This window comes from Nannobrachium achirus, assembly GCF_963921795.1.
Source record: "Nannobrachium achirus genome assembly, chromosome: 6".
NCBI classification, from domain to species: Eukaryota; Metazoa; Chordata; class Actinopteri; order Myctophiformes; family Myctophidae; genus Nannobrachium; species Nannobrachium achirus.
The window spans coordinates 31576750-31591107 of NC_137815.1; the positions used below are offsets into that span (position 1 = coordinate 31576750).

The following is a 14358-nucleotide window of genomic DNA, read 5'->3' on the forward strand; positions in this document are numbered from 1 at the left end:
ATGTAAATCGTTTTGAGAAATGTCATTTGACCCCAAGTGACTGCAAAGGTTTACTGCCATTCGTTGCTAAAAGCTTTGTAGCCTACTGTATGAGTAATGACGCAATGTGACACGGCTGTTCACACTATGCTGTACTCCCTCCAATACAAGTTCCTCATTTTCAAATGTTATTTTTTCACACAATGCTGTACTCCCTCCAATCCAAGTTCCTCATTTTCAAATGTTATTTTTGACACTAGCTTTGGCAATGTGAACCCGTTTCCTCATGCCAATAAAGCTCATTTGAAATCGATTAGTTACTGTGCCATGATGCAACTCCAAAGGAGCTCTTTAATCTGTATGGTTTATTTGCAATATACTTCATAACCTTGCGTTCAATTACACCAATCTCACTCTGGCCTTCACTTGTTTGCATTACAGCTCATTGCTAAATTGCCTAATTTAACAACATTTTCTAAATTAAATTGTTTTTCCAGTTAGCTCCCCAGAGGTGAAAACACTGAAGGAATATGAAAGGCAGTGTTTCCTATAGAACAAAATTTATTGAACAAGCATCGTGACAATATTCAGCAAACCAATAAAATGAAAGCAGTAGCACCCTTTAGGCAAACAAAGTCAATAGGAAAATCTCAAATGAAGGTCCTGCAAGCAACAGCATCACTGCATTTGGTGACTAGAACTGTCTGAATATGGGATAACTTAAGAACATACACAAGATGTGAATGTATGCTTTGTTGATGTCTGTTCATGTGTTATACCATCATACAAATACTGATTGACCTTCAAACATGAATATTAAACATCTCGGGGGGTTTCAAGAGACAACAATGACTCACATAAAACCAGAAACAAATAAAATAAAAATGGCAAGTTAAATTTTTAATTCAAACAGGAACTAAAAAACAAAAATAAAACTTAATCTAACTGACAAAAGTTGAATCCCAGTATTTCACTTCAAAACATGCAAGGCAAGACAGTAATCGCTTCACTTTCAGTTAGCTGACATTTTGAAGGAGAAAAAAAAAGTTGAGACTCGAGGGAAAACTTTAAAAAAATAACCAAATCTTGCAATGAGACTCGACAAGAAAATATGACCACAGATCAATGGCCATTACAGTATATCTTGTCCAAAGTGGATGACATGTGGCTTCTTCAAAAGCTGAAGGAAAAACAAAAACAGGACTGTATAAAAACCTTCACGACCGAAACATGATCCTGCGCCTGGAACGTCTGATGGATTCACTTTCGATCATTAGACCTGGAGCGACTGGAAAGTAAAAAGAAAGAAATTAATAGATGCCATGATCCATGCACTAGGGATTACATGGCAGTATATGGAGAATTTGGCACCTGAAAGTGGCAATTTTTAAAAACGCCAAAGGCAGTAACAATACAAATTCAAAAGATTCTGCTGACACAACTCACCTCTTGGAGCGCGAGAAAGATCTTGAGGGTTTATGGTTCCTTTCTCTGGAAAGAGAACGATCTCTCCGCCTGTCTCTTACTGGTGAAACAGACCTGAAAACAAATGCAGATTAAATGAATGTCTGTCCGATATGCAAGCTTGAGTATTGGTCAAGTTTCACATGACATTTTGGCTATCCAGACTAAATAGGCAACCACACGGGTAGGTATGGGTGGTCTAGAAGATGTGAGCTGGAGCACATGTTCTAACTGGTAAGGACTAGTGCGTGTACACACACACACACACACTACAAGATAACAAGTCAATGTTACTAGTCAATGTTGAGGCAAAGTGGGAAAAGTATAGGCTCACCTGCTGCGACTACGGCTGAAGCTCCTCCTCCTTGGTGATCTAAGGTATTAGATGAGGTAAAAAAACAAAAGAGAACAGGACATCAGATGACTGCAGCAAACATCACCACAACCCTGCTACACAAATGAACCCACTGGGATTCTTGATCCATTCTTGAACCATAAAGATATGGAACACATCTGTGTTTCGCGTTAAGACTTGAACCGCTTTAACCATTATTTTATGCTTTAGCTATTGAAAAATAGCAGATATGCAAGCTTGCAGTACAGCAACGAGTGCTCGCAGCGCGAGCTTGTAGATCTGCCATTTTAGAAAATCTTGAAATCTTTAGCAAATCTTTGAATATATATATTTTAAAGCGAACATTTGTAACTCAAACATTTGCTTGATACATATTTTGAGATGGGTCAGCGGTCAAATACATATAATTCTAGGGGTCCTTGACATGAAACTGTTTAAGAACCACTGATGATAGAAACATTCGTTTTTAAAAAACCTTCGAAGGATTTAGATTTATAGAATCGGCTAAATATATTCAAAGACTTGCACACATTTGATTTTTCAAAAATGCCAAATCTACAAGCTTCCAAGTGCCACACTGTGAGCTTGTATATCTGCTATTTTTGAATAGTTCAAGCATAAAATAATGTTTAAAACCTAGAGTGTGACAGGGATGCGTTCCCGGTCTTATGGGTTAAGCAAACATGGCCATACAGCCATGACCCTTCTGTTAACAGCAGAGTCATCTGCATCCATGACAGTTTGTTTAGAGAAACAAGACAACAACCCTTTTAAACTGCCGAATAATACAGAATCAGTGCTCGACATTAAGGTTGAGAAACATTGCATGGAAAAAGAAAAACCTGTGAAATTCTCGTTCTGCTGCCAGCTTGCTGTGAAATTTGGTGCAATATACATTATGTCCAGTTATAAATGTAATGCAACCTTGTTCCCATATTTTATGTCCATCTAATGAAGAGATGATTCTTAGATATGCCTGGAAAATAACTACTGCCGAAAGTGTCCAACTCCAAGTACAGGGCTACATGTTGTCCAGTATACCAGAACAGCCTGTGTTGCCCTGCTTGACACTTTAGGACAATACGTTTAGTTTGCTTGGACACTGACTGGTCTCAAACGGATAACATACAAAGCAAGGATAGTTTTATTAAACTGTTCATCAACATCTTTCTTATAATAGTCTGAAATTCCACCACTGGTGGGTGTTGATGCAGTTTAATAGTCTCATGTAGCCCGACAAACAGAGCATTGACAGATCTCTGCCTAACAATACCTGGGCAAACCTAAAATCAATCAATATGGGGCGAGAACAGAGGCCAACAAACCTACGCCCACTGCTTTGAAAACAAATCTAACGTCCCAATATTAAGGGCTCCCCTAAAGTCTTAATGCTTGCAAGTTTGTACTTTTAGTTTTTCCCTGCAAGAGATTTGGTGTAAAGAAAAGGGGGGAAAAAGAGCATACCAAGTACAGAGCGGTCAAGTTTGCCAAGTATATAAGATTTAAGTGGTTAAATGTCTGAAAATACACTAACATAACACTGATAGTGCTGTCAAGTCTATGAAATAGTCTCATCACCAGATTGATCTCAAATTGTCCGGCCACATGAAACTAACGCTTTAAGGACTGCCATTGTGATACCAGTCGATACGTGCACAGTTGGGAGCCGAAAAACAATCACAACCTTATAACTTTGATTTCCCATTTGTGAACTAAAATTCCTACAGGACTTTCTCTGGGAGAAGTATAATAGCGCAACTCAGCAAGTGCTCAAACTGTTTGCTTAATGTCGAGCCATGAAAATGTAATCTGCGTAGGGTGCATGTTTGAAAGATGTTTGTAATTTTCCCCCATATGCATTTAAAAATTGGCAGCCAGCAGTTCCTTGACCACAAGTTGTGATCTCAAGGATTTAGGTTTTGTAACTCATCTATGCGAAGGGCCTCCAAAATTCCTTCAGTAGTGCAAGTTACACTACTGCTGAAGGGAAATGATCACGAAGCTCTGAAAACTAGATTAAGCACAAACTACAAAGAGCAGGATAAAAGCAACTTACTATTTTGGGGGGAATTGGACAAGATAGAAATGACGCAAGGAAGCCGGACTGATGTGGTGAGGGAGGTCGAATTGCAGAGAGGATTTGCCCCATGATGCAAATGTTGAGTTATGGAGTTGCCTTGCTTGGCTGGCTGGAAAAGGTAGTTGTAGATTTTCCATGCCTTTTTTGGTGGGAGGTAAGCCAAGGGCCGTTCCCGTACGTAGATAGTTGTGTTGTCATAACAGAAAATGTTTAAGATGCTGATTGGTCGATAATGGGGGTGGTGGGCAGCTGTCGATTGCGTTAAGGTTGGAGGAGGAGTAGGAGAGGAGGATGCTGGGAACTGCATGCGCAGGAACCAATAGGTTGAGTGGAACCAGACGACTGGCGGTGCGCCTGCCTGGGTCATGTGACAGCACCAGCCAAGCTGATTGGGGCACGGCGCTGGTCAGCAGTCACATGATGCTGAAAGAGGACTAGTTGACTGGGGGCGGTGAGAAGCGTGGTGGTGACTCTGCAACGGGGTTCAGTTTTATTAATATTAAAGAATTATAGATAGCCAACTGAACTGAGCAATAAAAAAATAAATCCTTCACAGCCGTACAAACTCAAATTACCAATAAAGTTTTGATGAATGATGACTTTCTAACTGCCATAGATGCTCCCTTAAAGCAATTTCAAGTAGGAATTTTCATTTTTAATACACATGACACAATTTTGGTCATTTACAGTCAACCTGTGAAATAAGATTACATTTGGAGGTCACACATCATGTCTTAAAAAGAGGGGGGCATTTACTTGATAAGGGTGGGGCATTTACTTTGAGTTAAAAATAACATTTTAATATAATATTTTCATTTTCCATTTATGACTAGGCTTACAAAATAAAAGCGTCCCAGCTTTGATGGTTGACTGTGCATGAACTCATATGGGTATGCAGGCTAAAAGATTAAATATTATAGTTAAATTAAGAGACTTTTTTTCACCCATGAAAACAATTGTAGGAAGTGTTCTAACCTGTTGGATTTGTGACCTTTTTGCCCATTCTTGCAGGCTGATTGATAATAAACAATCTATACCTAAAATTCATTCCGAACAGAGGTGTGAACATCCAATGCCCTCTGGGATTTTGTTTAGCATTATTATACTTCAAACTCGTTAAAAGTAGTCAATCGATCAAAATGAACAAAGTGTGAGGGGGAATTTGATATCCTCGTTATTAGCCCAATTTGACATTTTAAAGCATACCTGCGTCTGGCGGGAGGACTGCCACGGCGGTCTCGCCGGTCATCGCGGCTGTCGCGGCCTCCGCGCCCTTCACGTCTGCTACCCCCAAACGGAGGAGGTCCGCGGCTTCTGGAGCGTTTTTCACCGGTGGACAACTCAACACGCACTCTGGAGCCACACATGGTTCTAAATAGAAACAGGGAAAACATCATGGGTTGCAGTCTGCAAACATCCAATTGTGTAAAGTAGTAACTAAGTGCATTTACTCAAGTACTGTACTTATAAATAAAGATTGTTAGTACTTGTAGTTTACTGGAGTATTTCCAATTTTCTATACTGCTACTCTACAACATCTCAGTCAAATGTTGTACTTCACTCCACTACAATTATCAGAAACTTTACTTTGTAGATTTAGATAATTACAAAACATAATTAACCACTTCTTCAGTCCTACTTTGGCCATTTTCAAAAGTTTTGTACACATTTGAAAAGACATTTTTAGTTTTGCTACTTAGGTATATTTAATTGATATCATGACTTTGTACTTTTACTCGGGTACAGTTTGAATTACCAACTTTACTTGTAATACGAGTATTTCTACATTGAAGTATTGATACTTTCGAGTTTAAACATTCAAGTACGCTTTACAGTCAGTGCAAAAACCAATGGGACAACCATCTATAATAGTAAAAGGAACAACTGGAAAACGTTTCTAAGTTTTACCTTCCATCCAGTTCTCTCACAGCATCAGTAGCATCTCTAGGATCCTCGAACTCTACAAAGGCGAAGCCTGGGGGATTCCGGGCGACCCAGACGCTGCGTAGCGGACCATAGTAGCCGAACGACCTCTCCAGCTCCGTCTTATTCCCATTGTTTCCTAAATTCCCAACGTACACTTTGCAGTCGAGGGGACAATCTCTACTGAGGCCAGGATCTAGCAGAGACAAAAAGGAAAACACAGAAATGTAATATAATTTACGTGTGTGAATAGCAAAATAAAATGTTTCTAAATGCGAAATGTATAAGGGGGGGCTGGCACTGGACGAAATTGGATTGAAACAATATAAACAAGTATACATATAAATAAAAAATAAATAAATGTAAAAATGGCTTGCTATGTTTGGTTGAAATCAAATCAACTGTGCTCACATGATAGTTTCTGTTCCCGACTGGTTATTTGAATGATAGCCTGATATGTCTACTTTTGTTTTTTGTTTAACAACAAGCTAATTTTGTTTAACAACAAGCTAATGCATTGGGTCAGATACTGGTGATATTAGTTAATCAATAGCAGTATATACATATGCCTTTGTTGTACTTGATTGGGTTTTAGACTAGTATTATAGTATTTTAGAAAAGCCTCCTGTGGACATCTGATGAAAACTAGCACCCGTTCAATAGTCACTATAATCAACGCATCTGGTTCGTCCAATGCAATTGTGATGTCCATGTCAAATAATCATAAATATCAACATACCTCCCATTTCAGCTGACCTGGGTATAGCTTGGAGTTTTACTGTGAATTAGAGGGAAATGAGGACAATTAGGTCGGCGCCAGCAAGACAGACAATGGAAAAGGGTCACATAAGAACGACCAAGATAACATGCATCAATATCAGAAGAGATGTAGAAGGGAAATGACCAGATCGTCAATGACGGAGCTTTTAAACAAGTAGAATCGTTATTGGTCTCAAGATTAAGAACCGAAACCAAAGGCTGAATAGGGATGGCCCCATCGTCCCATCCCCCACCGCGAGGCTCTGGTTGGTTTGGTTTCAGCCAAACAGGCCTGACCCAACAACAACAAAAGAAGAAGAGTTGTTTGCGTCCACAGACCGCCCTAAAACCATCCAACTTAACGCTACTATTCTGCAGTTACGTGTAATTTATCCATCAAGTTATATAAGCGGCAGTCACACTTCTAACAGTAACATCTACCTGTATGTTAGCCATCAAGCTAGTCGCCATCAGCCGTGTTAGCTTAGCCGTAGCTGCTAAATGTAATGTGATGTTGTCAACATTGGTAGGCTAATGTTCATTGTATTAATACACCTAACGCTAACTGCGTCTAGAGTTAATAAGCTTTAATGGCCAAGACGTTAAAACAAAGTAAATAACTGCAATACGTTGTTAACTTGTTGCTAGGGTATGTTAGCTAAGTTAAGCTAACCAAGTTAGCTGACGAGGCTAACACGGTGTGCTTGTTAGCTTAGCTTCAAGGCCTACTCTTAATCCTGTAATATCACGTCAGTTTAGCTACTAGCTAACTTATCCTCCGTTCAGAGAAGTAGTCTGTACTACTAAACCAAACCAAACTGTTTAAGATATGCAACCTAATAGTCCTACATTTTATTTACACAAATGTATAAATAGTACATTACCTTGTAATTGACTGCCGACCGTCTCTCTGTACTAGCGTGTGTTGTGTGCGAGGGAGGGAGAAGAATCCTCTGTTCCATTATCATCCGCACTCTTCTTGTTCCGGTGAGTTACACACCGACGTTGAAGCGCACGGCGACACCCAGTGTTCAAATCTATGTATTACACCTCTATGGTTCCAATACTATAGTGTTTCTCAAACTTTCATATCAAGTTTGTCTCTCCTACTCTGGTAGTGTACAAATGGAACCAAATGAACCCTGACTTGTATGGGTCAATTTAGACCCCCATAAAGGAACCCCCTGGAATCCACTTTGAGAACCACTGCTTTAGGTCAGTGATTTTCAACCTTTTTCATGTCAACGGTGGTACAAAAGTAGGCTACTCACATTTTATACAAAAAAAAAAAAAAAGTAGAGTAATTAAAAATATCAATACTGCAATGTAGAAATCCGTAATTAAAAATGTACTTGAGTAAAAGTACAAAAGTATTATTAGTATCAAAATACACTTAAAGTACAAAAATAAAAGTTGCTTGTTATGCAGAATGTCCTATTTCACAAGTTCAATATGTATTACAATACTTTGAAAATAACAGATCTACAAGCTCACAAAGCTTGTAGATCGTCTATTTTCAAATGTATATAGGGCTGACGTGGGTAATGTAGGCTATGTTTTTAATACTAACTAACTAACTAACTAACTAAAGTTTTCAAATAATTGTAGTGAAGTAAAAGTATAATATTTACCTTACCTATGTAGGGTAGTATTAATTATTTATTCGGCATCTGAACAACCACGGACCACTATTTGATGAGATTTTAGCCTCTCAGACCCAAAACTATTATGGTATGTTGTATATAAGATTTTGTCCCCAAATTCCATGCTGTATTGATGATAATTGGTAACATAGGAGAGATAACAGGCAACAAAGATTGATCAAAAAAATAACTAACTGTGTAGACTTTTATAGACAATAATTTAATTCTTGAGAGTGTAAAATATGGGTCCAATTCAGAGACATTTTACAATTTACACTCTCAAGAGTTAAAGATCTAATAGTGTCCACCTGGTTACCAACATCATTTAGCTGGGGACCACCTGGAAGTTCCAGGTTCTGGGTCTGGAACCCCTATGGTTGAAATCCTCTACTGACCCTCCTATAGCTGGGATCATGGGTAGGTGTTATTATTATCCCGTTATTATATCCCTCCCTGCTGTGGTCCCTGAACGAACTTGCAGGCTCTCTTGCATTGAAATGACCAGCATTCATTGAATTACTTATGACTGCTAGGTACTGCAGCACTGGGCACCAACCTTGAGGGGGCACCAAAACGGCAGGGCAAAAGTGAAAATCAAATAGCAGATCTACAAGCTCACAACAACTACATCACATCACAGTGTGTTGAGTTTGTAGATCTTCTATTTTATTTTCTAAAAAATGGTTTGACCTCCCCCTGACCTGTTTACTGTACATATTTGTTTTTATTTATGACTTTTGACTGTTACATGATGTATATATGTATTTTTTCATAGCATATTTGTCTGTCATTTAATGTCTCTATATGCATTGAGTACAAAAAGACCCCAATGTAAACAAGCTATTGTGCTTACTTGGGTTTAAATCCTATTAGTAGACCTTGTATCTGAACTGTAGGACTACTGTCATGTGCTGTGCTTTTCCTATGCACACTATTTAAAAATAAATAAATAAAAAAAGACACATTTTGGAAAATGTGGGTTTTACTTTGGTACTTTTAAGTGGGCTATATTGTAATACCAATACTTTTGTGCTTTTACTCAAGTAATATTTTGAATGTAGGCCTTTTATTTATAACAGAGTATTTCTACATTATGTTATTGCTACGTTTACTTGAGTAAAAAAAGGAATCAGAGTACTTGTTCCCTCACTGCAGACCGCTAAAGGAACCTCTCTGAACCACAGACAGAAGTGGTAAAGTATCAATGTTATGAGGACATAGTGGTCTTTCCACTTCTCTATCTGAGTATCCTGAACTCAACCCCCAGTACTATTCTCCCACACATCGACAATTGAAAACATGATGCTTTTGTTATTGTGTGATGCTTTTGTTATTGCGTAAGTAGGAAGGAAATACAACCTAACCTAAAAAAAAAAAAGCACACAAGAATCAAGAGGGGTTTATTTGTCTCTCACTCACATGGAAGCAGTGGTGTAAGAAGTACACGTTTATATATTTATTTTTTACTTTTTTCTTTTTTTTAAAGTATCAATACTACAATGGTAAGTATTGTAAGTAAACGTGCGGAATTCAAAACTGTAAAAGTAAAAGTGCAAATGTATCTATTGGCATCAAAATGCACTTAAACTGCCAAACGTAGAAAGTAGCCTTCTCATTATGCGGAATGTCCCATATCACAAGTTTTCAAATGTATGAAATGTATACAAATCCTTTTAAAAAAGCAGATTTACAAGCTCACAATGCGTTGCGAAGCTATTTTCAAATGGCCGAAATGAATATACAGTAAGGCTGAAGTGGTTAATGAATGTGTTGTAATAATAATACAAATCTACAAAGTAACTAGTTACTAAAGTTTTCAAATAGCCTAATTGTAGTGGAGTAAAAGTACAATATTTGCCTCTGATATGTAGTGGAGTAGAAGTAAAGGTATAATGGAAATACTAAAAATACCTCAGAATTGTACTTAAGGACAGTACTTGAGTAAATATACTTAGTTACTTTACTCCTCTGCATAGACGTACAGTGTGTACTCTCTCATACTAGGTCATAATAGGTACAGCAGTTTACCTTCTGTCAGAGTAGTTTCACGTTGTTTCATCAGGTTACCCTAGCTTGTTTTCTTCTTGAAACCCTTAAAATGTGTTTTCATAGTGATCCCACTTAGCTTTTAAAAATATTTTATGAATTATTATTCAAATCAATGTATTGTTGTGATCTTGTCAAACTCTATCCTCATACCAGTCATTCTGTCATTGATCTTTCAGAACTTGACCTGTCGACATTTAGCAACAAGTTCAGGGTTAATGGCATGTCTGTTGAAACACTTCTCAAACACGAGTTCAAGCAGGTTTATTCTGCATCAAATTAACGTGATGAAATAACAACAATTACATCCTCATCAACTATTAACAACAACAACACTAAATACACTTTATTTCAGACACAATAGCTCTATATAAAAAACAGAGATACAAAACAGACACAACACAGAGATAGCCAGACTGATTTCACTCCATAAAGCCCAGATCATAAATCATAATAATCACATAGTGATCATAGCAATCATAAAAAAACATTTACCCTAAGTGTTTCTATTTTGAAGCACTAGGGCTGTGCTTGGCATTAGCAAGAGTTCAGAACCTTCTTGCTCTACAGGGCAAAAGTTCAGGGATAAAAAGGGATGAGGTAGGAGATTACAGGGCTGTACAGTACATAGCATAGCTGGCTTGAACACAAACAAAGAGCAGTGAGCGTTATGTTGCACAGCTTTATTTCAGTCACAGTGTGCATGTTTTTGGTGAAAGCAACTGCTCGTCAACATCCAGAGCCCGTATGAAAATAAAACACATTTCAGCTTGTTTTCTTAAGTCTCCCCCGCACTGTCTGAAGATTCCCCTTTTAGCTGCTAAAACCAAACATCCTCTTTTTTTTTATGCATCCACTCAGGGCAGTGTGTTTTTCAATCAGATTAGTACAGCACATTCTGTTCTATTTCACTTCCTGATGACTGTGTAATATAGACCGTGTCCTTGAATGAACTCAAACTCCCCTCGCGCTTTTGGTTGCACTACACAATTCTGTTTCTCAAACAATGGGTTGGGTCGCGGCACACATTTTTATGGGTCACAACAAAAATCTGTCTACAATTAAAACAATAAGGGTAATAAGTGTAATAATAATAATAATTCAAAAGAGAAAAAAAAGTGAAAATAGTATTTTTTTTCTCCTTCTCAATCTAAAAATTACAACTCACTAAGCTATATGTGTCAGAATAGAACTACGCAATAACCATGCTCAGTGTTCATATATCCATTTGTAACTCTGAGAGTAATAGTACAAGGCCCTATTTGATTACAATTATAATAGGGTTAAATTAATCTATTTTTCAGTGGGATTGCTGTTCATGCAAAAGCAAAATGTTATGTTATGCTTTCTACCAGGTTGGTAATTTGATCAGAAGAGAAACAAGGCACACAAACACACACAAACAAAGGTTTAATAGTTCACGAAGCATGTCTCAACGATGTGGGAAAGATCTTTATTGCTGACACAGGGGACGTGTAATAAGATAGCAGCGTGTAACCCAATACTTTAAATGGCTACTGTTTGTGTTTCTAATGTAAAAGAAAGAAAACTGACCCCAAAATGAAGTTCACATAAGTTCAGTTATGGATTTCTGAACTTAAACAACTTCTTCGTCACAGCTAGAAACAAAGCAAACCGAAAGCCTCTGTTGAAAATGTATGTGAGGGGTTTCTATATAGTGTTGTTCTTTGGTTCTTAGCTTTGGGAGAGATGTTCGTGTTCATAATAACGATTGTGCACTTAGATCACAGGAAAAATACAGCGAACGTTGGTTTGAATATTAATAAAGAGACAGGTATAAATATAGCAATATAGGCTCATGCCAAAGACTCTTGCTGTCTAATTGACGCCTTGAAAGACTTATGAGCTGATGACATCCCTGTGGGTTTCACACGCAGAGTCATTTCCACATGTGTTATCACCGTTATGCTGTAATTAACAGGTACATCATGTTCCATTCTAGAATGCTGCATGGCTAACAGCCAGTCTTTAGTGATTTATCGCCTCCCCTGGGTGTGGGATTGTCTACAGCAGAAACCATAGATCTTTAACTCTTGTGGGTCCATTTGGTTTGGTTTCATGTTATGCTCTCAAGAGTTACAGTACATTATTGTTAAACACCTGCAGATCCAAATTTAAATATGATCAGTTTGAACTGAATCGTACTGGTTAAATCCTTGATACACGATTACTGCTATTACACAACACTTATGTAGGCCTATGCTGCTGCTCTGGTTTATGTATGAATCATCAATGAAGCCTCTTTTCCCCCTCTCTCCAGTGAGGGGGAATTATGTTTTTAGCAATTTCTGTTGGATGGGACAATTGTCTGTATACCCATGACAATGCCGCACAAATTGTACTTGTACACCAATATTGTTACAGGACATCTGGCTGTTCATGTTCATTATAGTGTTTGGACTATGTGCCTTGGTTTCCCTGCCAATGTATTATTATTATTGTTTGTCCAAGGATGATATAAATTGTGCATTTATATAGCGCCTTTATCCAAGGCATGCACTTTACAATGATTGATTGTGCATTACATTCACACATTCACACACACACCTATGAAAAGGGGAGTAAACCATGCAAGGCAACAACCTTTTGTGATTGTGCCTTGCTCTAGTTGCACTGATGCACATTGTATATGTATTTTGTTGTCCAAAAGAAATTTGAAGATTTGATTGAAGACTTTATTAGAAGTTTGTATAGAAAAAGGTACAGTTTCATGATGGTACAGTTCACTGGTACAAGATCTACTAAAAGGGGATCCTAGAAAAGACTAAGCTTATTTCCACAGGAAACCATTAAAGTATCTCATATAACATTGAATGGCAGACGAATAGAACACAGTACTATGCAGTAGATATAGTCATTAAAAATAAATAAATAAAGAACAAAAAAAAACAGTAAGTTTATACAAACAGAAAGTATGTACAAAGAAGGGGCAGGGGAGGTAGGTCTGGGCTGGGCTAGGTTTGTTTTTACCAAACCACTTACGGCTGCTGCCTGTAAGTGGTTTTTCAGGGCGATTTTAAAGGATGCTAGTGATCCACACTCCTTTAAAACCTTCGGTAAGGCATTCCACATTTTTGTGGTATAGCAGAAGAACGAGTTTGACCCTTTCTTTGAGTTGACTCTGGGTTGAACGTGATTTGTGGCGCTAATAATAAACTGAACTGAAGCTGTGGGGAGGATATAGCATTTCTAACAACATTCATCTTTTGTGCATTTGTGACCCACCCATGGGCAGAAGACAAGTGTTTTTGGAACTAGGTGTTCCTCTAAACTGTGATTCCAACTTGTTTTTCAGCTCGGTTCTCATTTAAAAATTGGCCTCAGTGAAAATGAACATCTTGGGTTCAGACTGGGCACACACGAACGCACACTGGTACGCAAGCACGCACGCACGCACGCACACGCACACACACACACACACACACACACACACACACACACACACACACACACACACACACACACACACACACACACACACACAAACAAACACACACACACACACACACACACACACGCACACACACACACACCCACACACACACACGCACACACACACACACACACACACACGCACACACACACACACACAGAACAGAATACATATTCTTTCGCCTCCTGGCATGTCGTAGCTGATCTACAATGCGCTATGAGCTTGTATATCAGCTATTTTCATCACGATATTTGATGTAGCCTAAAGCAAAAACAGAAGAGTTACTACTATAGAGCCCTGAGGGATTCTGTTGAACAAAGTGTATGGTTTATGTGGTTATTAATGTGTAGTAATACATTATTGTAAAACAAGTAGAACTTAGTATGGAGTAGCAGCTCCGTAGGCTACCATTATAACATGGCTTATTCTGTTATATATTTCCGCTGAACCTGTTATTGTTGACATATTAGTGACATACAGTATGCTTTATATAAAAAGTTATGAAAGCTTTGCTTTCACTAAAGTAGGTGAGTACAATCCTCAATGTTTATTCATGTGTATACACTCTATTAGGGCTGTATTTTGATTGTCTTAGCCTAGGCCTACCAGCTCTTATGCCTTAACTTAAGGGCTGTCCATACTGTCTCCGACCACA

General features: G+C 38.2%; 1 protein-coding gene across 2 annotated transcripts; it reads right to left on the reverse strand.

The window, feature by feature from the left end:
- Positions 1-858: 858 nt before the first annotated feature.
- Positions 859-7504, reverse strand: srsf3a (serine and arginine rich splicing factor 3a). 2 transcript variants are annotated; one of them, XM_080728675.1, is made up of 7 exons: positions 7445-7504; positions 6541-6579; positions 5787-5997; positions 5085-5249; positions 1778-1816; positions 1426-1518; positions 859-1267 (listed from the first exon to the last, which is right to left on the reverse strand). In XM_080728675.1, the coding sequence occupies exons 2-7, from the start codon at positions 6545-6547 to the stop codon at positions 1240-1242; spliced, it is 543 nt and encodes a 180-aa protein (XP_080584801.1). In that variant the 5' UTR covers positions 6548-6579; positions 7445-7504; the 3' UTR covers positions 859-1239. The 2 variants fall into 2 exon arrangements, 1 of the variants encoding a protein (XP_080584801.1); XR_013962137.1 differs by lacking the exon at positions 859-1267 and adding an exon at positions 3855-4350 and having other exon boundaries at positions 1434-1518.
- Between the last annotated feature and the right edge of the window lie 6854 nt (positions 7505-14358).